Source organism: Cuculus canorus, chromosome 5 (genome assembly GCF_017976375.1).
Source record: "Cuculus canorus isolate bCucCan1 chromosome 5, bCucCan1.pri, whole genome shotgun sequence".
In the NCBI taxonomy this organism is placed as follows: domain Eukaryota; kingdom Metazoa; phylum Chordata; class Aves; order Cuculiformes; family Cuculidae; genus Cuculus; species Cuculus canorus.
Window position 1 is genome coordinate 26187035 of NC_071405.1, and position 22757 is coordinate 26209791.

The 22757-nt window shown below is 38.5% G+C and overlaps 1 protein-coding gene across 2 annotated transcripts in view; it reads right to left on the bottom strand.

Annotated features, from left to right (window-relative positions):
* Positions 1 to 13142: 13142 nt before the first annotated feature.
* The window catches only part of ATG2B (autophagy related 2B), a 48379-nt gene continuing 38764 nt past the window's right edge, over positions 13143 to 22757 (bottom strand). Inside the window, exons 37-42 of one of the 2 annotated variants that reach the window (XM_054066942.1) lie at positions 22181 to 22250; positions 21119 to 21201; positions 20548 to 20669; positions 20196 to 20350; positions 19012 to 19161; positions 13143 to 17627 (exon numbers count right to left, since the gene is read on the bottom strand). In XM_054066942.1, the coding sequence (XP_053922917.1) occupies positions 17397 to 17627; positions 19012 to 19161; positions 20196 to 20350; positions 20548 to 20669; positions 21119 to 21201; positions 22181 to 22250 (811 nt within the window). In that variant the 3' untranslated portion in view covers positions 13143 to 17396. The remainder of the gene's footprint in view (positions 17628 to 19011; positions 19162 to 20195; positions 20351 to 20547; positions 20670 to 21118; positions 21202 to 22180; positions 22251 to 22757) is intronic. The other variant, XM_054066941.1, reaches the window with a different exon arrangement.

A 22757-nucleotide genomic window follows, 5' to 3' on the forward strand; every position in this document is an offset into this window, starting at 1 on the left:
GAGACAACAGTCCTTAGAGTTTTAGTTACCTTACAAGAACCTTCAAGGAAGAAAAAAGAATATTGCTAAACTAGAGTAGATTTTTTTTGTTACGGTGCTCTTCTGGAACCTGGAGAATGGTGTTTAAATCTCTGCTATGCCTCAGGTGAATGAGAAAACAGGAACTTGTGTCACAACTGACCCAAGCGCTGGTGAGTAGAAAAGCCCATTCCTCAAACTCTTCCACCCTGCTTTCTCTTGCTTTTTCTGATGAGGGATGCTATGTGATCTGAACAGGTTACACTGATAGATGTAACAGGGGGCTCCTGGCCTGTGGCTTTCAGCAGAATGTAGGATCAAGATATTCACCCAAAAGATTCACTTTGCCAGGAGTTGTGTGATAGTGCTGGTTCACTGACAGAGATGCAGGTGTCCATGGTATTCTCAACAACAGAAATTAAAGACAGTAAAGCAGTATCAGTGACGGTGGCACATGTACATCGGTGTCATGAACATAAATACCAAATTATCCCTGGGTTTATTCTGTTCTCTAGCCAACACAGTTGCTCTATTGCTCTTTATCTTTTTCATCTTAGCGGTAAATAATGTGTGGCCCATTTAAGAAAATTGTACCAGAACTTCAGGTGATGGCAAACAGCTTTGCTGAAGTCACTCAACTAGAATGTGCTTTGCACCCTTGAAGGAGTTTTCACTCTGTTATGGGAAGACCCTGGGACTGAATGGCATCCATCCCATTTTTTAAGTTATTTTGTCAGAAGCACAGATATCCCAAACAGCAATGCAATATCACAAAAACACTTCTTAAAAAGCACTGTTTTCCTTTAAATGCCTTCTCCAAGGGACAGCTTCCCCCTACAGATTAATTTCTAACTACAGGCACTGCAACATGATAGCATGGAGGATAGCAAGGCTACCCAGGCAGTGTTCAGAATCACGGATCCTCTATCTGCAGCAAGGCTAGTCTAGATTTACACTTCTGATAGGGCTGCAGAGAACTGAACATATGTCTTGGATATTAGCAGAAAAAATCTTGTTGCCTTATCCTTTTATATACTACATTTTTAATCAAATTACCTTCGTTGCTTAGTTACTCTTAAATCTTCCAGTGCAGGTTTTAAAAATACATTTATTGTCTTGCCCATGCAGCCTCTACTCAAAAAGAAGCGAGCAAATGGTGCTGGGCAACGCAGAGCCTGATGCTGGCTATTTCAAAAACCACAGAGAACTCCGTGACCTGCTCATCATTCCCCAAGCCTTTAGCTACCACACCTCCTATGTAAGAAGAGTCTCACAGCAGAGCTGACTCTGTCCTGTCTAAACTGTCCCAGACTTATTCCAAAGTGTGACTGATGAGGAAAGTACACTTAGCCTTCAGAATTGCCAGTGTTAATAGATATATAAACTGCAGAGTAGGAACTCTGGAGTTAGCATATGTTAGTAAGAACAGAACACTAGCAACTGACTTTCCCTTCCATTTCTGCTGCTAAGTCCTACAAATAGAAATATATATGCAATTAATTAAAAAAAAAAATAATGTGCAAAACTCAGAGCTCCAACAGGGACACAAGATATGAATTCACTTGTCATAAAACTGCTCTCAACAAGCATCCTCACTCAGTCTGTGAGATAGAGGATAAGAGTAGCTACTTAACTGACAGATTTTCATGCTAATCAAGGGTCTCAGAAGAAGTTCTGGGCCAGCATCATGGCTGATCTTCACATCCACACCATGTTGCATAGATTGTAAGCCCTGATCTGAACACTGATCCAGTGATATTGGATGATCAGAAATTAAGTACTAGATTCATGTTTTAAGAGAGCTGGAAGCTTTTACAGGTGACTTAGAGGTCAAGAAACCATCTGAAATTGGAGACAAAAGCTGTTATATAGACATCACCTCAAATCTGCAGCTGGAGGGAAATAAGAGAAGTCTCTTCGGATACTGAAGATGCTCATCTTTAACAGACTCACAAAGTGCAAGCTCTTAAGCAAAAGGATTTACTTCCTATGAGAAACATTTGAGAGCAAGAAATTGAAGCCTAGGTTTCTGTATTGTGTGCTTAGTTCTGATTCAACTGGGAGTGATCACGAAGAGCAATTTGGTCTCAAAAGAAATGTTCCATGAGGTAAAAAAAAAAACTGTAAAAAAATCATAACAGGTGCTGTAACAAAAAAAAACAAAAAAAAAGAAAATGAAAATATGAAAGCTACGTCATTTTTCTTCTAAGTCAGAGAGTGATGCACATTTTGTGCTCAAGAGTTTTGAAACAGGTTTTGAAACCGGCCCAGGTCCCTGTGGCACAAGTAGCTTTTTTTCTCACTAGTGTGTTCATCTAGTTTGCATTCACTAAAGACAGTGAATGAACAGAATGGTCTCATTTATAACTCATGGCATGTGGACACCCAGGACTGCTCTACATTTTATGCTTTGTCAGTGTATATCAAAATCACCTCTTCTCAAAAGGGCGTTCATAAGTTTTATACCTTGGGCAGTCAAACCCCTTCCTGCTGTGAGTGGATGAACAGCAACCACTCACCCTGCACCTCTTCTGAGCTTGGAAGCATTACAACTCCTTTTTTTTCTGATGTTTTAGCACCTCTAACTCAGGCAAGCAGGATTCAATCCCCTGCTGAGTCACAAAACTTGTTGGTGGCCTCAGCAAGATGATCATCCTCAAAACCAGCTGTCATCAGCACCTGGACCAGCACACTCGCAGCAGGATTCCTCCTCTCCTGTACTCCAGAGTGTAGCACAAACACTTCCTGTGTGTTCAAAAGCCTCCTTTGATGAAAGTTAGGACCCCAGCATAGATCCACAGATGTGATAGTCATCTGAGGACACAGCAGAGGAGAGTGTGACTGAGGAGCAACTTGTGTTGTGTATAGTTGCAGCTGAGTGAGACAGAATGAACTGCAGAGCTAAAGCCCTCCTCCAAGCTGAAAGTGGAGATACAGGTCTCAAAGTGACACAAGGTCTGCTCAGCAGGTGCCACAAATTACTACTACTACATCCATCCCCTCCTCTCTAGCTCCCCTACAAGCACCCACCATATCTCTCTTCTCTTTGTTGAGTCCTTAAGTAGAGATCAGACCCTGATGGCCTGCCCGAGGACCAGCTTTCCCAGCCTCTGATAGCCCGTCAGAAGCTGTGTCCTGCTCTCATTGAGCAGATATATCACAGGGAGTCACAGCTGGCCACCTGGGATCATAACCAAAAGGTATCTAGAAGACACCATCCAAGACAACTGTGCAAGAATAACAAAAATATTCTGCCTTCAAGACCACAGCTAGGCACCCTTTACCAAAGAAGTTTCTGGATGAAGATGATGCTTAAGTCCACCCCTGTGTTAGGGAATCTGCTTCTTGGTGGCTGAAGAAATGTGCTTGCCTTGCTAGGAGCTGGCGGCAGTTGTGCTCCACCACTTTGCAAACTCCCACTCAGTACCAGCAGGCAGGATGCTGAGTTGAGCTGGTGTGGGGGCCACTGAAGAACCCTGGATCACTTTGGAGCTAGACCAGAAATGTCAGAGGCTGTGAGCAAACCTGAGAAAGCCACAAAGTCTGACAGCACTTCAATGAGGACTGCTAAAGTCATCCAGGGCATCTCTGCCTTCATTGTTTAAAGAGTAAGGCAAGTGCCCTGTCGCCACTATTGAGTGAAAGGCTGCCCTGTGGCTGATGTTCCAGAGCATCCTAAGAGGCTTGCTGACAGCAGGAAGCTTGATTTAGGATCCTGCCAACTATGACAATTTACTGCAGATAGAGCAGAATGCACTTCACACAGAAGCAACAATACATTTTTTGTGGCAAGATAAAAATTTGACAGAGTTCAATAAATTTGGTGGAATTTAACAAAGTTCAACAGTGATTTACCAATAAGTTACCAAAAGTGGTTTTAATATCATATTGTAAAAATGCATTTTATAGTTCGATGGCAAAGTTCACTCTCTTAATTACTGCATGGAAAAACATATAAAGGAAATTCGAGTTACACTCCACTTAAAATGATTCACAGAGAGGCAGGGGATGCAAAAGCTATGGAAGACCCTCCCATTGAGTCACGATGTTCAGTGGACCCCTTTGCTTTCCAAACTCCTGCTGGAGCTTAGAAGCAGCTGCGCCCAAACTTAGTCTCATACTTGGTCAATGATTTATGATAAAGGAATAAAGAGTAAGGGAGACCCTCCTGGTGAGTGACAAAGTTCAGAATGGATCCCTTTGCTTTCTAAACTACTTTGCAGAGAGAAGTCTAGATGTGACTTGATCAAGACCTAGTCCCAGACTTAGCCAATGGTTTATGTCTAAAGAACACAAATGTTTCATGCAAAGTTTATGTAATGAATATTGAGTAGATGAAAAGATTAGTACTATTTCATTAGCATCAGTTCAGCATGAAATCAGAGCTACCAAGGCACAAATTAAATTTACCATACCACAAGGTATGATGTTGGTCACCTACCCAAGATCTGCTGTTGGTAAAAGGTCTCTGCCTCAAGGAGAAACCTTTGAGCTGTCACGTCACTACCAAGCAGCCACACTGCCTAGCAGGGAGAGATCAAAGAAGACTCACTTAGGCTGTCTGATTTCTAGAATAGAGTGGTTGGCTTGTAGTCAAAATACATGTGATGGGAAAGGTACTCATGAGGCTCCTTGTACCCACAACTTTCTTTGTTCCTTGATAAAGGAATCTTGGAAAGGCCACCTGTTATTCATGTGTTAATCACATGTTTGATAGGTGTTCCAAGCTCATATCCATAGGTGCTTACTGTGTCACTTTGCTCATTTGTGGGTTTTCAGGAAAGAGCTTGAAACCAGAGGAGTTCACAGCCCATCCACGGCCCAGGCCCCTGTCTGCTCCAGAGCTCGCACCAAACCACTGCCAGTCTGGCCAAGTGTTTGAGCCCACCCAACACAGTCAGTGGGAGAGGGTGCACACGTACAGACACACGCACAAAGGAAGGAAGCTTTCCAACAAACTGTCTGAAATTAAGGGAGTCCTTTTGAATACCTGACACAGGGAGAGCTGCAGCCCTGCTAGGTTTTCTTTCTTGGCATGGCTGTATGGCCAAGAAACAGTTGCTGAGCAGCCTCTCCTGGTAGAAAGTAAATATTGCTTTTCCTGAAGAATTAGGGTTTGAAATGTTTAATTCCAGCTACAGTCACATCAACAAATTTTTTCTCTATCATTTTATCATGCTGCCAGTGAAGAACTGAATGGATTTACAGATACATTCTAGTAAATCATCTGTTACACTAAATGACAGTTAAGATCCAATAGTGTCATTTCATAAAATCAAGTGTCTGAGAAGATAAATCATCCCTCTGCTTTAAATAGTTCACGAACTACAATGTGTCACACTCCACAAACTTCTGTGGATTTTAGCTATTTGTATAGAACTTTAAATCCCTTTTCAAGCAAGCACTTAAGGACATTCTCCTTTATTATGCAAAACACTTAGACTTCTGTTCAATTATTCTGCTGAACCTAATTGTCATGCGAGATTACAATCAAACCTTGTGGACACTTAGAAGTTTGATTTTTTAACCATGTTGGAACAATTATAGGGTATAAAATGCACTTTCTAAGTTACATGTGGTGTAGGTAAAGCAAGTTAAGACCAGCTCTGTACATACTTTAACGTTTTTGCACCTTTACTGGTCTCCACACTAGCCTTTGAGCTACCAGCAGAATCCAACATTTAGACCAATTAAACTAGTATTGCAGTGGGCATAAAAGCTGCATATGTATCATCTTACAGAGACAGTACGGTATTATTTACCCTAGCAGAACTGGAGATGTAGGCAGAAATTATTATTTCAGGATGATGACTATCAAGATATTTTTCTACTAAATTAATTTTATTTTTTAAAAAAGAATAAAAAAAAAACAAAGAAAAGAGATCAAATTTGCAACATTTTGTCAAGGCCAATTCACATACTGTGACACACAGCAAATTAACACATTGTGCATATCAGTGTTGACGTAGTAAACCTCACAATTAGAGACCAGAGCGCTAATGAAAGCTCTTCCATTACTTAAAAAGAGAGGAAAAAAAGAAGAAAAAATAAGAGATTTCTTATTTGTGTTTTGGTTAGCAGAGAACACACCTTTGAGAGTGAGTTTGATAAGCAAATATCAAACTGTATTTCCAAAAACAGTAATAAATCTTACTGTGACAGATAACAACACTTACAAGTGCTCATAGGCAGTCTGCTTACAAGTTGGTGAATTCTTTATCATTTCTCCAGAGAGCAAACAAAGAGGAAAAGGGAAACGGTCTTTGCTGAGGCTAAAGTTTCCCATATAATTTCTTTCAAGGACTCTACTGGTTTGCCCTGCCCCAGCCTGACTTCTCCTCCACTCATTAGTTCTTTCCCCTTCAGCTGAGTCAGGACAACTCTGTCTGTAGATGTGTGATGGACACAATCAGGAAAGTGATCCAGATTAAAAACCAGCAAACAACTAATTTTCCAGGTCTTATTCTAATTCAGTACTTATGCACAAAACCACATATTCTGGCACATATTAGGAGGCAGAACAGGACACAGACAAAGTAACTGTTGGGAAGAGAAATGAAGGACAGCTGAAGCCACTCTGTGACCAAAATGTAAATGCATACAAGAAAGACTGTATAATTTCATAGGAAATACATAGACACAAGGAGTTCTTTATCCCAGGTAAATCCATGACTTCTGGTTGTTTAACAGAGACTGTAGTTTTTTAGAGATAACAATCTTATCATTAATTTCAAGTATTTCAATATCTCATTGAGACAATTAACAGGTTTTTGCAGGTTATAGACATGAAGAGGAACATTTGATTCTAGCAGAATAGCATCCCAACAAAAATCCTGGATTTGTCAACCTGCTTCAAAAAAAGCCAAACAAAACAAAAAAAAATCACTACTTGTTCAATTGCTGAATTGAACTATCACATTTTCTATGTTAACAACTGAAAAAAACCCATCCAGAGAAAGCACAAACCTGCTGTAATGTTGTCTTTTTTAGAATAGGTATTTCTGTGCAGGACTCAGCTCTGACAGCAGAGCTACACCAGGTGGTTCTTTGGGTAGACTGAAAGCAGGTAAGCAGGAGGAATATTTCCTCATCTTATTTCCTGAACCATGTCCTGAACTGTCCAAATGGCACATAAGCCTTTTAAGCAGCATCTCACCACTTGGGTGGGAATCATGCAGCTAAAATAGATCAAGCTGATGCATTTCATTAACGGACAGAATAGCATCCCCTAAAGTTAAATTGACACTACACTATCATGATTGAAGTTAGTTCACTGTGATAGACTTCTGCCATTTTCAAATATTCTTAATGTAATTTTCAGAGTTCCTTCATTCTAAAAAACACATGTAACTTTTCAACATTGCAATACAAAGCAAATATGGTCTTTCAGAGGCCACGTGTATGTCCTAAATAAGCCTTTAATCATTTCCTCTGTTGAGAAGAGGTGTTAATTTATCATCAGCGGTTAATGTGGCCTTGTTTATATTAAGACGCATCACTTCAGTTGCCAGCGGCTTGGAAAACAGCACTACTGCATTTGTTATGACTCTACATGCTTCCTGTGAATGACTACAGCTGATATTAAGACACTTTCTTTTCCTTTGTAGCTGTCCCTTTCTTATTAGTTCTTCCTGCCAGTATGATTGGTTTCTTCTGAAGGCTTAACTCCAGCATTTCATTATGAACAACTAGAAACTTCCTCTCCGAAAATGAGAATACTTGGGGAAATTATTGCTAAGCCTCATAAAATATTACACTTCCTACAATGATTAAAGGAAACGTCTCTAACTCTTTCACCTATATCTTGACTTCCTAGAATATAGCTATCATAGTCACAATTACAGTCCATAGAAGGATGTAAATTTGTGCAGCCAGAAGGACATGCAACACCTCAAATTGCCCTTAGCATCAACCATAGTGCTTGATAGTGGTTATCCAGCACCTTTTTGTCCTGTGCTTATGTGCCATCCTCTACACAGATAGTTTCCATCCCACAGTCGATACATGGGATGAAGTTTGATTTACAAAAGACACTATTAATTGCCAGGCTTTATGTAAACAAGAGCTATTCTCAAAATACATTTAGAACATTTTTTTTGCGTTACAGTGATAGCTGATATTTCTAGGAATACTTTGTAGAGGAATTCAGGATTTTTAAATGTCTGACAAATGTAAATTCTTGCTGCTTGGAACCTAACACAGTAGACTTGATCTTAAACAGAAGTGTGATCCGAGAAGGAAACAGCTTTCAGCAAAGCAAACAGACTAAGTCATGCGGAAGTTGCCCTGGAGACTAACAAAACTGTCAAAATGCTGCCAGTACTTCACTTTACTCTAAGCAGGTTCTTCAATTTTCAAACAGTAAAGAATTTGAAGGAGTCTTCTCTTTCAGTTCTCCTCAAACTCTCACTTTACCTTTGATAGAAATAGGCAGGGACACAGTTTCATTTTTATCAGTTCTGCTACGTGATTCTACAGCTTTTTTTCAGCAGCTGAGAACACAGAGAAGGGACCAGCACTAAAACCCACCGGGGCCAGTACCTGCCTGGCCTGCCACCTCCCACTGACAGCCGTGCAAAGTCAGAGTCCCAGCATCCCAGCTCAGGCTAAACCTAGGGTGTTTATTTCCCTATGCAGTGCAGCAGTCACACAAAAAAATAAGGGAAGCACAGTGTGGGCTGTATTTAAAATTAAAAAAAAAAATCACACACCAATGTGATTTGACCACTAGGCCAAAACCAGGAGAAAACATTTGTTCAGTTGTGATTTTACAATAAAAACAAGGTGTATCGAGCTGCTGTTTTGCCTAGCTTTCTCTGACAGTTTAGACCTTCCCTTACTCATATCACCAACTGGCTGAAATAGTATCTCCTTCGGAAAGGAAAGGGGTGATCCTAGTATGTTACAGACCAGGAAGGAAGCCATGTGTTGGTCAGTCTGCACCTGATGGCCCGGGCTAGGGGAGCGGTCAGGGCCGATTCCCCAAAACACAGGGGAAACTCAGAAAGGGTCCATTTTCCTACCAGCAGAGAGAGACACTGTGTTTTGGAAACGAAACATCTCCATCCTTCCTTGGGAGGGCTGGATGTCTACACACATAGCTTTCTTCCTCTGCTCTGCAGGCTATTTGGGCAAATAAACTCACTTCACTGCTGTTTCTCCATATTAACTTACTGCAGAGATGAGTTTTGCAAAAGCAACAAGTAATAAGAGCTATTAGTCAGCAACACAGAGGGCTCTGGTGGACCCGTTTGGATAGCTACTCCTAAAATGCGTAGTGAAAAAAAAAAGTGAAAAATAGTGAAAAAAAACCCCAAACTAACAATAACTTTCAAGTTTTCAATGGTAATCTGAAAAATCGACTTTGTCTTTCTTCTGTTTCCACAGCAAGTTTAAATTTAAGTGACTGCCCTCATACCAGTGGTTATTGATCAGGCAATTCAGACACAAAAGCACTTGCCAACAAAGCACATGCAGCAGAAATAAGAACACTGCTCCTCTTTCATCACCATCCTTACTGACTTTCCTGCAAATTCACAAATATCTACTAAAAACTGTTCTTGGGGCTTCACGCTTAACAGGAAACAGCATCAATAAAAATTCAGGCCGACGACAACAAGGAAACATGGTTATGATGAAAATTCCATTTGAAAACCTTCTCTGTTAGTGTCAGTGTGGATCTTCACATTAAATTATATGAGCGCCTTAGGGCAATGATGTAAAGGCATTAATGGTTAATGTAGTGGGAAATGCTCCTTTGTAATTGCCTCCTGTCATTTATGCATTGTCCATGGGATATTGCAAAGAGACAGCACCCAGTTTACAATCCCCTGTCAGCAGATCTTCTCTATAACTTGGAGGTAATTCTTCTTTTGGAATGAACTGTTAAAAAATTTACCTGGAGGGTGGGTCATCACCTCTGGCTGGGAAAAGGAAAAAGAGGCTACATAGTATTAAGCTACAGCTCTTAGGAAAGAAAAAAAGGTAAAAATAGAAAACTGTGCCCTGGGACAATACTTTTGGCTGGTGTGAAGAAAATTCAGCCATCAAGTAAGAGGGTTTGCCTCCAATGGAATTGCTGTAATTGCCCCCTCCTCATGTACACCCACTGAGTTTGGCCTGTTGACGGTTCTGAGGAAAGTAAGCACTCAGGCAGAAGTAACATGGAACTGAACAAAAAGAGCAAACACCATTACAGCAAGGTACTAAACAGCTCTGAAAGACAAAGAGAAAATGGAACCCAAGAGCATCACTGAAAGTCTCATGCTTAAAATAAATACCTTTAGTGCTCTGAAAGACACTTCTGGCTCTGAGTACACAGCGACAGGCCATAATGACAATGAAACATTTAATTTTATAGAATAATTCCAGGAAACATTTGAGGCCTGTTAAACATTACTAAAGAGATAAATAATAGCAGTAACTGTATTTCCTGAAACCTTCTATTTGTAAAAAGAACCAGTCGATACGATTGAGCACTACTATTTCCATCCTCTCATGTCATATTTTGCTTTTTTATTACCTTTCCATCCAAAAAGGTGGACATACCTCTGACACACACATACACCCACATGTATCCATCACTGCCAGGGTCACGTGCTGTCTGGCTTTCCACCAGCTGCAGTGGATGCAGATCTATGCAATACTGGTCATAGCAAAACATACACAAAGCAAAACCCACGTCATGGTCTCATAAACACTCTCACAGCACGTCCTGTGGTGTTTCTTCTTTTATGGTTCGGCACATACCATGCCTGCATGCTTTCTGGTCTCTCGACCTGTCATTTGACCAAGAACTGCCAGTATTACAATGAACAGTGCAGTAGTGTCAAATGTCCTCAAACTCACAACTCTTTCCGCTTACAAACAGCCATAAACCTCCCTCAGATGGTGTTGTACACACAATAGTAAGTATTTTGAAGCTCAACAGACAGAAAGTGATAAAAGGATGCAAGGAAAGAAGTGCTGTGAGATTCATGGAGCTGTTGCAGCCTCCAGCAAACCTTCAGTACCAAACAACTGCCAAGTTCTAAGGTCTAGAGTTGAAAGTTAAATCTCTTATTGAGACAGCCGAGAGCTGCTGAATAGTGTTACTCATTTTATGGTTTTGCCCTTGATCTGCAATGGACCAAATCCCATTTTATTGAGCTCCGTGCTGAGGCACAGGTAGTCCATATGCCCAAAAGTGAAGTAACTTCTCCTGCTTATAGAAGTACTTGGAGGCTTCCACTCGAGGCGTACACGAGGCAAATTTGACACTCACAGTCCTACGTAGTACAGAATAAAAGCAGTAACAGAACAAAAATTAGACACACAAATGAGAGGCTGAGAACAGAACTACACTCTCCCACAAATCCTCATGACAAACATCTAAGGAGCCTGACCTGCTTCCTTGCCAGTTGGGGCTGTAAATACTCCACTGCTGCCCTTAAGTAAATTCTGCTTTCATGTAATCACTCCACTTCAGAACAAAATAGCTTTGAAATCACAGATTATCTGCCACAAAAAGGCAACTTTATGCTATCTTCTATCATGTATGGTAACATCAGATGGCTTAAAATACTACTTGTTAGAAATATGAATTGGCAGAAAAAACACATCACATTTGAAAGGTTACTAACAAAAACCACTAACTGGAAAGGGTGGGAGGACTTAAAAAAAGAGGAACACTGCAGCCTGGATCATCCTGAATTAAGAACACAGTTCAAGGACACTAGTTAATGCTGTTCCAGGTGGGTGTGTCATACTCATGGATTCCCAGCAATTCTGTTACCTGCAGTAATTCCCAGTCAGGTCATTATGATGTCTCAGTCTCCTCTGCTCTTGTGACTAACCTGAAGACATCAGGAGTATCCTTGGTACACCTCGGTACCAAGAAGAGAAATAGATCTTTAATACTTTCCTCGGGTTGCAATTCCAGCTTCTGCCATCTTGTATTATCTCCCTAGGGCTCCTCTGAGCAAAGAGAAGTCTGGTGTTCTGGCCATGCAGATATAAGTTTTGTGGATACAGGCTAGAATTACAGCAGACAAATTCAGAGAACCACAAACACTTACTGGTAGTTTTTCCGTATTTTTTTTTTTTCTTATAAGTGACAGAAGTCTCAAAAAATCCAGTGAAGCACAGATGGCAAATCACAAGAGTCTGGAACTTTATCACTTTAGATCTATGAAAGCAAGCACTGGGGCCAAGCAATATAACTTCCTCTAATTTTTCATTGTTTCTCAGAATGATCAATGACTAATTCCAAGCCATGCCCTATTTATCCTCTGTGGTTCCTATTTCCCTTCAACATAGTATTTATTCAAATATCATTGATCATTGTTATGAACAATGTTTAGAAAAGCTAAGAAACTTGTCTACCTCGCTCGCAAAAGAAAAAAACCCTCTTGCCCTTTCTCATTCTGTTTATACAGAACTTCCTTAAATAAAGAAAAAAAAAAAAGCTTTTAAATAAAAATACTGAAATTGGAAGTCAGTTCACATGAGGTCTTGCTTAAAAAAAAAATTCGGAAGGAGGAGCTGCACAAAGTGGGATTCCATTTCCTTCTTAAATGAAGGGTTACTGTCAAAATAGTTATCCAGGCATCACACAGCGACTCTTTTTCCTCCCCTAAGCTATAGAATGTTACAAAATTATTCACTCTCATCATCCAGGAATCTGGCACCATCACCAGTATTTAATACTACCTAGTAGTCAGCATTTTAAGATCTCTTTTCAGTCACTTGTAACTAAATGCCTGTGAAACGAGCATCATAGAAGCATCTTGAAAGGAATTATTTCACATTCTTACAAGGTTTGGAAGCTAATACACTCAGTAACTAAAGGCATCAACAGCCCTATGCGAGACACAAATATGAACATACAGTTAAAGAGCACTTGGCTGATGCACAACAGAGCTGGGTTAATATTGTATCAGTAAGGTTTATGTATTACCTAGCTTTTTACCTCCATACAATTTTAAAGCTTTTTTTTCCCCCCAATATAAAACTTCTTAATTTTTGAGGCACATCTGTATAGTCAGGTAGGCAAAAAGCTTTAACAGTTAACTTCAGTTATCTCAGGAGACTGTCTTCTATATTAGTTAGATTCATAGGTAGAGAAAACAAACTCAAGGAACAAATTAAGATATTTATTTATATATTGTTACAAATTGTGTTTTTTCCATTAAACATATTTAACAGGACAACCTATTTGCACTCAGGCCTTTCAGCACTTTAATAAGCTAAAATATACACTTCTGGTGCCATATAAATTATGGTCAAAAATAATTCTCAAAGACATACTGAGGGGATGAGAACTTTAAGCAAAATAACTCAAGTTGAAATAGTCAATTCCCTTCAACAGTGGTTTCTGTTTCATGAGAGTATATTCTTTACACTAGCAAACTATATACAAACAATACCACAAAACTACTACTATAAATGCAAAAATGTAAAAATATACACAAACATACACAAATTGCTGTGTTTCTGTCTTCGCTACCTTACTATTAAGAAATCCAATACAAATGCATGATTTGTATTTGTGTACTTACTTTGTAGTATTTAATTTTTTTAATTGTAAACAAGATTCAGTATGTAGAGCAACTTAAAACAGTTGTCAGCAGCTTAAATCATGAGGCCTGGAGGCTGAGAGGACTATGCACACTATGGATCAAACCAACAAACACCCACACCTTTTCTGACAATGCTTATATTGCCATGAGATTTAGGATACTTAAAAGATTTAGAAGCACTAAACTATGCTAAACAAATTCTTGGATCTTGTACAAAATGCATACATTTCAATATTTAAAGTAAAATCAGTATCACATCTGCGGTATATGGATCACGTTCAGTAAGAGCGTCTTGTTTATAACAGCTTAACAGCTTTTTAGTTTATTAAGAAACCTTTCTTGGCGATCCAATTAAGCAACTGTAAATTAAAGCAAGCAACACATTTCTACGATCAACCACTTAATGAGAAAATAAACACAGAAAAGTCCCTTAAGAACATATGAACTCACTGGTGACAGACCTAATGATCACCATTAGGCAAGTACACATAAGGTACACCACATTCCTAAAAAGCTGCAGCATTTAGGAACTGTTAGCAGATATTGGAAAGAAAATGGAAGCTGCCTTTACATGGATGTGATGATTTGTTGCTCTTGGTCACTGCTAAAATTCTTAATGAAGTATGGGCTTCATTGTCTTTTTTCAAAATACATCTATCTTTTTTCAGCTACTTCCCAAGCACTCAATATATTACCTGAAGTGCCAAGATGCTTAGGAAAGCCAGGATTGACAGCTCTATCAGGACAGTATTGGACTAAGTAATAGCAGTAGCACGTCAATCAGTTCAACATCAGAGAATTCGCACATTAAATACGGACTGCATCAGTTTATACCTATTACAAATATGAAAAGTGCTAGAATCTATAGCAACCGATTTCAGTGGAAAATTCAAGTACAATATATTTGCAGATCTTCTTATGCTAACAGAGGATACAGTAATGTATCCATAGGCTTCCATTTCTAGGAAATATGTGCAGTCAAATCTCTTTTTTTCTGGTTCGGGGTTTTTTGTTTTGGTTTGGTTTTATGTGCCTGAAAACTCTTATTACAGTATTGCACAGAGCATTTGATGAATCCCTTCTCAGACGTGATACATCCTTTGTGATTTAACACACAAGCCGCTCCATAGAAGACATTTTGAAAATCGGGTCCTAATGTAAATATCTGTTTGGTGAGCTTTGTGTTTTCTGTTTTTTTTGGGGTTTTTCTTGTTTTTGTTTTTTTTTTTAAAAACATTTCAAACACTGCAAGACCATGTTACAACTAAAACCAAAGTAGAATATTTCTAAAATTTAAGAAACTGCTTGTAAAAACAAAATCTTGGAAAAAATTTAAATCTGTTTCACTGAAAAGGCTCAATAAAGTGCAAGCAATAAAAGCAAAGATTTACATAGTGAAAAGTGAAGTTTAATGTATTTGTACAGTCTACACTGCTGACAGAGACACTCTGAAAAAAAGTTTTAGCTTGACAAAGTGCCCTCTTATAAAAATATATTCTAATTGCATTGCAGTACAATCAGATCACGACAGCACTGAAAATGAAACAAACACTGAAATGTCACTGCTCCTCTTCAGCAATGTCAAAAAGGAATAAAATATGTAGATTCATACTAATACAGAATATACCAATTAACTGGACCAGCCAAAATTACATGGTATGTAACTGCAAATCAAAATGATGCATTGCTACTTACTTGCATTGACTCATCAGCATTTCTTGAGAATGCATTCAGGAGGTGCCAAACTGCAAACATGGAACTCGCTTCTGGGCAAAATGCACAAGCTTTGAGCTCTCGCTAAAGCAGAGGTCTCTAGTTACTGGACAGAAGTATGAACTACAGTAAATCCTTTTGTACCAGAAAATACTGCATGTCATTAGTCCTCTCCAAAGCATCTCCTACTGCTTACAGCAAGCCATTTAATTGAAATAATCAGGTCTTCAAAGCATACAACTTAAACGATTCCAGTGAATGAAAACAAAACATTCTCCTATCACCTGTCACCCAATGCAAGAATTTGTAACCGGAGTTTTATGAAAAATAATAAAGCAGGCTAAGAATTCTTCCCAGCACAGGGAACATTTTCAAATCATTTACTCCCCAGCTAGATTCTTTGGTGTTCAGGAACAGCTAACATAGTATCAGGATGAACAAGCAGTAACAACTTTCCTTCTTACACTCGTATTTGTCCTGTAAGGCCCGTAAGCAAAGTTTTCGCCAGTGACAGGTATTAAATAAATGGGAGGAGAAACTTGCTTCCTCATCATCCTTAGAGACTAAAGTCTGATCAAAAGCATCCCACGTCCCTCTTTCAGTGGAGACTTTCCACACAGCATATTTGCAGGATTTCCACAGATGACAAGCACAGGACTAGGACAATCTTATGTTCCGAGTAGTCATCTGAAGTGTTGAGTTGTTGAGATTCAAACCAAGTAATTTTCTATTCAGAACAGTCTTTACTTTTTTTCCCCTTCTATTAGAAAAATATGGAGGATAAAAGGTTCATTCCTGTACAGCTTCTGCTGAGCCTCTTAACTGCCCAGAAATGGCGCAATGTCAGTTGCTTAATGAATCTCTGTGGAGAACCTGGGCACCCATTAAACTGTAAATAATGTCAATACCAACTTCAATTTTTGAAGTTTTGTTGTTTGTTAGTTTCTTCTAAATCCTCTCACCCACCCCCAGTTCAAATTAAATGACCCCAAATACTCATTGTAAAATAACTGATGACATGCAATTTAAAACATCTTGAGATAGCTACAACTTTGCAACAATATGAATTTTAAATAGAAGATTATTAAAATAAAGTATGTATAGAACTTTAACTATGGAATTATGTAATAATTAATTTTTACTTTACTTAAGATTTCTCATTCTTGCAAAGAGCTGTTGGCCACAATAAAATTTAACTGCCATTTTCCTGAAGAATAGTTATTTTTAGCAACTGTAATTAGTGTAACAGAAGACAAAAGTGTTTCTATATACGAATAAACAAATTTAAGACACTTTTCTGTAGGATCATCATCAAATGATGCTCTTTTCAGTAAATTGTGTAAGCTTCTAAATCACATAGAAGATAATGCACATTACATTTTATTCACACTATAAAAAAAGCACAATATACAGGCCATATCCTTTAAAGTGCAACACAACAGAACAATTCTGCAACATTCAGGTTCTTCAAAGACCCACAAAAGTAGGTATTTAGTATTTAGGAACAAAACCTGTTCATAGCTGTATCAACACTGAATCTAAATTCTGAACAGTTATCAAGCTTGCACTTGCTGTAAGTGCCACGCTAAAAGCGATGCTTATGACTACTAAATGATAATATCTTATCTGCTTCCATGTTACATAGCCTTCATGTCTCACAGCCAAAATGAAAGCTTTTATCCTCTAGTCAGTGAAGAGCATCTGCAGAGCCCTTTATTGAAAACAGTTCTTTGACTATGCTCAAAAAATATCTTTAAGGTGTTACTTTAAGTTTCACCATACAGGTTACCGATTCAGATGTTGAATCTACCAAGAAAAATACGGTAAATGAACAGAACAAGCACACCTTTCAGTTGGCATTGCATGCTTTGCTATGTTTGGCACTATCTACCAAATGTGTTGGTAACACCCAGTATACGCAAGTACCAATTTACTTTTCACTCCATAAATATTTTTGGTTGGATGTTTTGCTAATAACAGTTGAAAAACTCATTTGTTCCTGAGATGAGCATGATAAAACGAAGTGAGGTCCATCTAAAGGTACCAACAGGACCACCTTCTGCATTTCCAGCCTAGCTACCTGCCTGCTGGGCCAGATTTATTATCTCAGTCCTCCCCAAGGCGCCACTTCTGAGACTCTTCTTGACGCACATCTGGCCTGATCTGGTTTCTCATTCCCCCTAGAACATTTGAAGTTGCCTCTGTTGCTACAATGAAAGGTTTCACCACAGTTGGTGGAATTTGGCGGAGGACTCCTCCTACTGCTCCAGTTACTCCTCTGTTCTCATGCTCACGAGCAGCGGTCTCATAGATGGTTTGGGCTGTGTCAGTAATACCCTTAAAGAAATTAACAGAAATTAGTATGATGAAAAAGTAAAAGCAATCCCCTCCAACTTTAAGCAAAACTTAAACTGTTCTGCATTTGTCTAGTGTTTTGCATTTTAACTGTAGTACAATTATACTGATACAAATATGACTCAGTTCTTCTAACTAAACTTAAAGTAACACTACCATGAACTTACAGATGAAAATATTTCATGTGACCTCTGGTGGCACTTCTTGCACATAAGGGAAGCAGCTGTGGGTACTGTGAGCTATCAAAAAGTGACAGAATTCACTGAAAATTCCTCAACTAAGACCTAACTTCCTAGACACAATATCAGGTGCAACTAACTGAAAGTATAATACAAAACGTAAAATAAAAACAGGCCAGTGTTCTAATTTTTAATATACTGTCAGCTTTCACTTTGTTTAAATCCAGCATTATAGTTAAACTCTAACAACCTCAGAATTAACAGCTGGTGGGGGAATGGAGCAGAAAAGGAAGGATGGACAATGAGGGGTGGCACATCACGTTTATGACTCAGAACACGGGCTAAAGCTGCACATCCTTCTCTGAATTTTGAGCTAAACCTGCTAGTTACCAGCAAGGTAACAGGCCACTGGTGTGCAGAGGCCACTGCTCACACCTATTCCTATGTAAATAAAGGCCATCCCAGAGCTGGTGGAGAAAGGGGTCACAACAGCTAGGACTGGCGCACAGGACAGGTGACCCAACCTGGCTAAAGTAGCATTCCATGCCCTACACTTCATACTCAGTACAAAAACTTAGTGATCAGGAGGGTCAGTCCTTGTCTGTATGCCCTGGAACCTGTCCACGTGTTCCTCAATCCAGTTTCTGGATGCAGCCCCTGGCTACCGGTCCAGGACCTTCCCTGTGTCTATCCTCCAGCACCAGCAGTGGCGTACTGGTGGTCACTGGGGAAGTTGGAATTGTTTTTCTATACAAGAATATATTTTATTATTTTCTTCTTATTATCTTCTTTTTATTATTGTTGTTGCATTAAAGCTGGTTTAGTGTTAGATTCCAACCTGCAACTAACTCTCTGTGCCTTTCACTTCCCTTTTCTGTAGTGGGGATTGGGACTAAAAGCTGCCCAGTTTTCACTACTGACCAGGTTGGGGGGGGATGCTAAATCGAGACAAACAAAAAAAAACCTCACAACTGTAGAACACTGAAGCCCTATTCACACTTATCTACGTAAAATCTTAGTTTGCTTCTCTGAGCCCTCCAAGCAAAGTTTCTGTTGGTTAAAATTACTAAAGATCAGGGTTCAAAACTTGGAGACCCTTCTTCATTTGGTCTAACACCTGATATTTTATTTGTCACCATAGGAAATAATTCTTAAGTTTGGTTAAGGACAGTTACTTTTACACTCACCTCTTTTACTACACTGTATGCTTTGGCTACACCTTCCCGTAGGTCTACTGGCTGATGAGCTAAACGATGGCGAGGGAATCGTTTGATCTTTTTTGCTTCAATAAAAGTGGGCCCTGGTGATACCATGTCATATGCAGTTTCTGCAGCTGCCTGAATATTAGAAGCAAATGCAAAATATATAAAAAATCATGACATCCAATCACAAACTTAAAATAACTAACGGGGTGATACTATTGAAATAAAAAGATTCTAATTCCACAAATAGTATTCATTTGTATCAGATTAAGGTTTCTAACAAGAACATCTAAAAAGGGTGCGCCTGTAACTATATATTTAACTTCGATAACAAAAGAACAAGCATTGTAGGTTTTGATAGGGTTTTCATCCCTTCCTAGTTGTCATTCCTTCAAAGGCATCCTCTCACCTTTACAAAATCCTCAAGATGATGTAACGTTTCAATTTCTATTTGAACATTTTGATGCTTTTCTCACAAACACACAAGCACGCAGAGAACTCCACTCATGAATAATACCATTGGTCTTTACTACAGTCGGTCAAGCTTAGGCTCATATACAATTTTTGCAAAATTAAGTGACAAAAATGTATTTTCATTATCTGTTTTACATCAAGGAACATAAATTTTATTAGCACGTCAATACAAGATTACTTTAGGCTTAAAGTCAGAAAACTTAATGGACTTAGTGTACATCAACACAAAAAGAGCCTTAAAACTTTTTATTTAGGTTCCTGGTTTGGTTATTTGTTTTGAGGTTTTTTTAAGTAAACACAAATAATCTGACATTTTAAAAAAGTTAAGAATCAGTTACTGGAAAATACACATGCAAAGAACTCATCTTTCCTAATACCAATGATTTTTTTGTGCATTCTAGTATTTTAACATTAAGCTGTACATTGTAAAACATTAAAAAAGAAAATCAAGAAACGTATAGCACCTTGGGTATTCAGCAATATTATGGCACAATTTTCTAACCACTGCCTTTGATGCCATAGTTCTCACCTCACAGACTGCTGCAAGCTTTGTCCAGTCTCTGCTTTCCTATTTATACAGTTGCTTTTTCAAGATACACTCTCAACCTTATAGATATAGCATTAACATATTAGCTGAATATAGAACACTTACTAACAACACTTATTTTGTCTAACTCCTGAAGTAATACACTAACCTGTATAGTCTGAACCATTCTGTTTGTTAGCTCCAGTGCTGCCATTGCAGTGGAAGTACCAAAAGAAGCTGCTCCTCTTTGAAAGCCTCTTACAATACGGCCATCCTTTCGGTATTGCTCTATCGGTAACCACACCAAGTCTTTCAGCCCCTGGACTGAAAACATATAGAACACCATGTTTAGAAAGTTCTCTTAGATAAGCAGAATGCCTTGAAAGGAATTGAAAACAAGTGTCAACATTGTTTATGCATTTGGTTTTCTTTTTTTGGGAGGGGGAGAGTTGGTTGTTTATTTTGTTTTTTAAAAAAAACAACTGCAATATGTATCTGAATAGAAACAAGAATTAACTTACCTAACTGCACTAGTGAATGCATAGGCCCTACTCCTCCCAAAATTCCCGGTAGCTGGTTTTTCTTTATATCATTAAGCCATTCACTGATGGCATAGGAGAACAATTTATCGACACCTAATAAACTAAAGTAAATGAAATTATTAGTATTTTTAAAACATACAATTCCTAATAAGAAAAATGCATTGTTTATTTAAAGCATTTAAACAAATAAAAGCTGTTTAAGTGTTCTCTTTCATAACCACTGGCCAACTCAAGCATTTAATGTGTATGTGCTTTGCAAAACAGAAGTTCAAGACTGCATAATCACATCCAATTCAAGAGGAAATAAATTTACAAATAAAATTAAAAGAGTTTAGCACCAAGACCAGCACATGGCTTAAATACTCTCCTGAGAGCAGATGTTGTTCTTGAATGTTACGTATTTGACAAAAACTAGAATTAAGAAATATTTGTAAAGCCAAAAAAGTGCATCTTATCAGAGAATTTGCTTTTTGCTTGCTACATTCAGTTATTTACAATAAACTTGTTCAATTTGGAATACTAAAGTTAGTCTACAATTCTATAAACTCACCCATGTCTGTAACAAAGTCTCTTCAGCTTCAATTCTGAGCAGTTTAACTGTGCAAGCCCAATAAGAATCCCAGCTAGAGTCCCCTGTAAGTGAAATATTTTGTTATCACATGAGTTTACTCATCCTGTACAATCCATAGGCGAGAAACTTCATCACCTTAACTTACTGCAGGTATTTCTGTCTAAATTTATTATATCACAGTCTCGCAAATGCTACTCATTACAGTGCTATGAATTTTACGATTCTATGATTCCATGAACTATGTTACAGGAAAACCTGCAAAACATGGAATCTAGCTTAATCAGCTACTCTAAGAGAAACAACTGGGTACAAGAAGCCTTCTTCAGAAATACTAAGCCATAGCAAATTACGTAAACATAGCTTTGGCATTAGTGTGTTACAGGCATTCTAAAGCTGCTATTTCACGTTTTGATTTCTTTGGCAGCAGTGCAAATATAAGCAGTTGCTGCTTTTTTTACTTGTCCTCGTTTTTTCACTGATTTGCCATCACAGATTACAAATCCGGTTGTGCAAACAGGACTTTTTGAGGTCTGCTCTGTAAACTCAGTGTCATAACCCACACATATCTGAAGAAGACTCATGAGCATTTTTGATTCTGCATTCAATTCTGCCATTGCCACTGAAGCTCACATGTTACTAGACTGCAAGACAAGGAAACAAGGTGGGAAAAAAACAAACAACTTTATTCTGGCACCAACGAGGAGGAAAATACAATGCATAATTCTGGCATTACATAGTGGTATCATCCTTTGAGGGGCACTACAGCTGTGTAGAAAGATTTTCTGCCAGTCACTGTGTTGATGTGACTTTCAAGTCTCATTCTAAGTTAATCGTATCTGGAGGATCCACTCCCTAGTTTTCAAATTAAGGGTGAGACAGGGTTAAGCTCTGTTGAAACTAAGGGGAAAAAAAACCCTCAACATTTAATATCCCATCAATTATGATTAGGCAACATAAAAATATATCTCAACTCACAGGGGAATAAATATAAAACAAATATCATAAATTTTTTGCTATACAACATCAGCATTATACACAAACCTGATCCATTGATACATGCTTGCCATGATAATCAAGCCGTATAGGAACTTCTGATGTAAAACGAAATTCTCTAGAATATACAAAGGCAATTTTTCAGTGAGAAACATAAGAAATAAATAAAATTGTTCTCTAACATGAAACCCATGGTTTCCCAGCCACCTGAAATACAATGCCATATCCTTTTCTGTAAACCATAAATCTGCTAGTTACTGTGTTAGTACTTCAGAGCAAGGGTACAAAAGATGGCAAATTCAGCTTTTCTTGATTTATGAATAATCTAGTAGAGGTTAGCATTTATAATAATTGTAACAGTCATGCAGAAGTGCTACTAATCCTGTAGGTGAACATCTTCCCTCAATTTTCACAGCATTAATTTCAGTTTCAAAAGAAAAGTATGGCTAATGATGGTTCTGTAGACAAAATTTAGCCTAGCAGCTGGGACTTACTATAAAAAATTCTGTTGGTGATTTATATGATGAAACAGAACCACAGTCGTTCTCTTATAATCCCGCTCTGCACTGCTTGCCAAACGACACATATGTTGTTAGAGACACTTATGATCTGAGTACACAAGAAA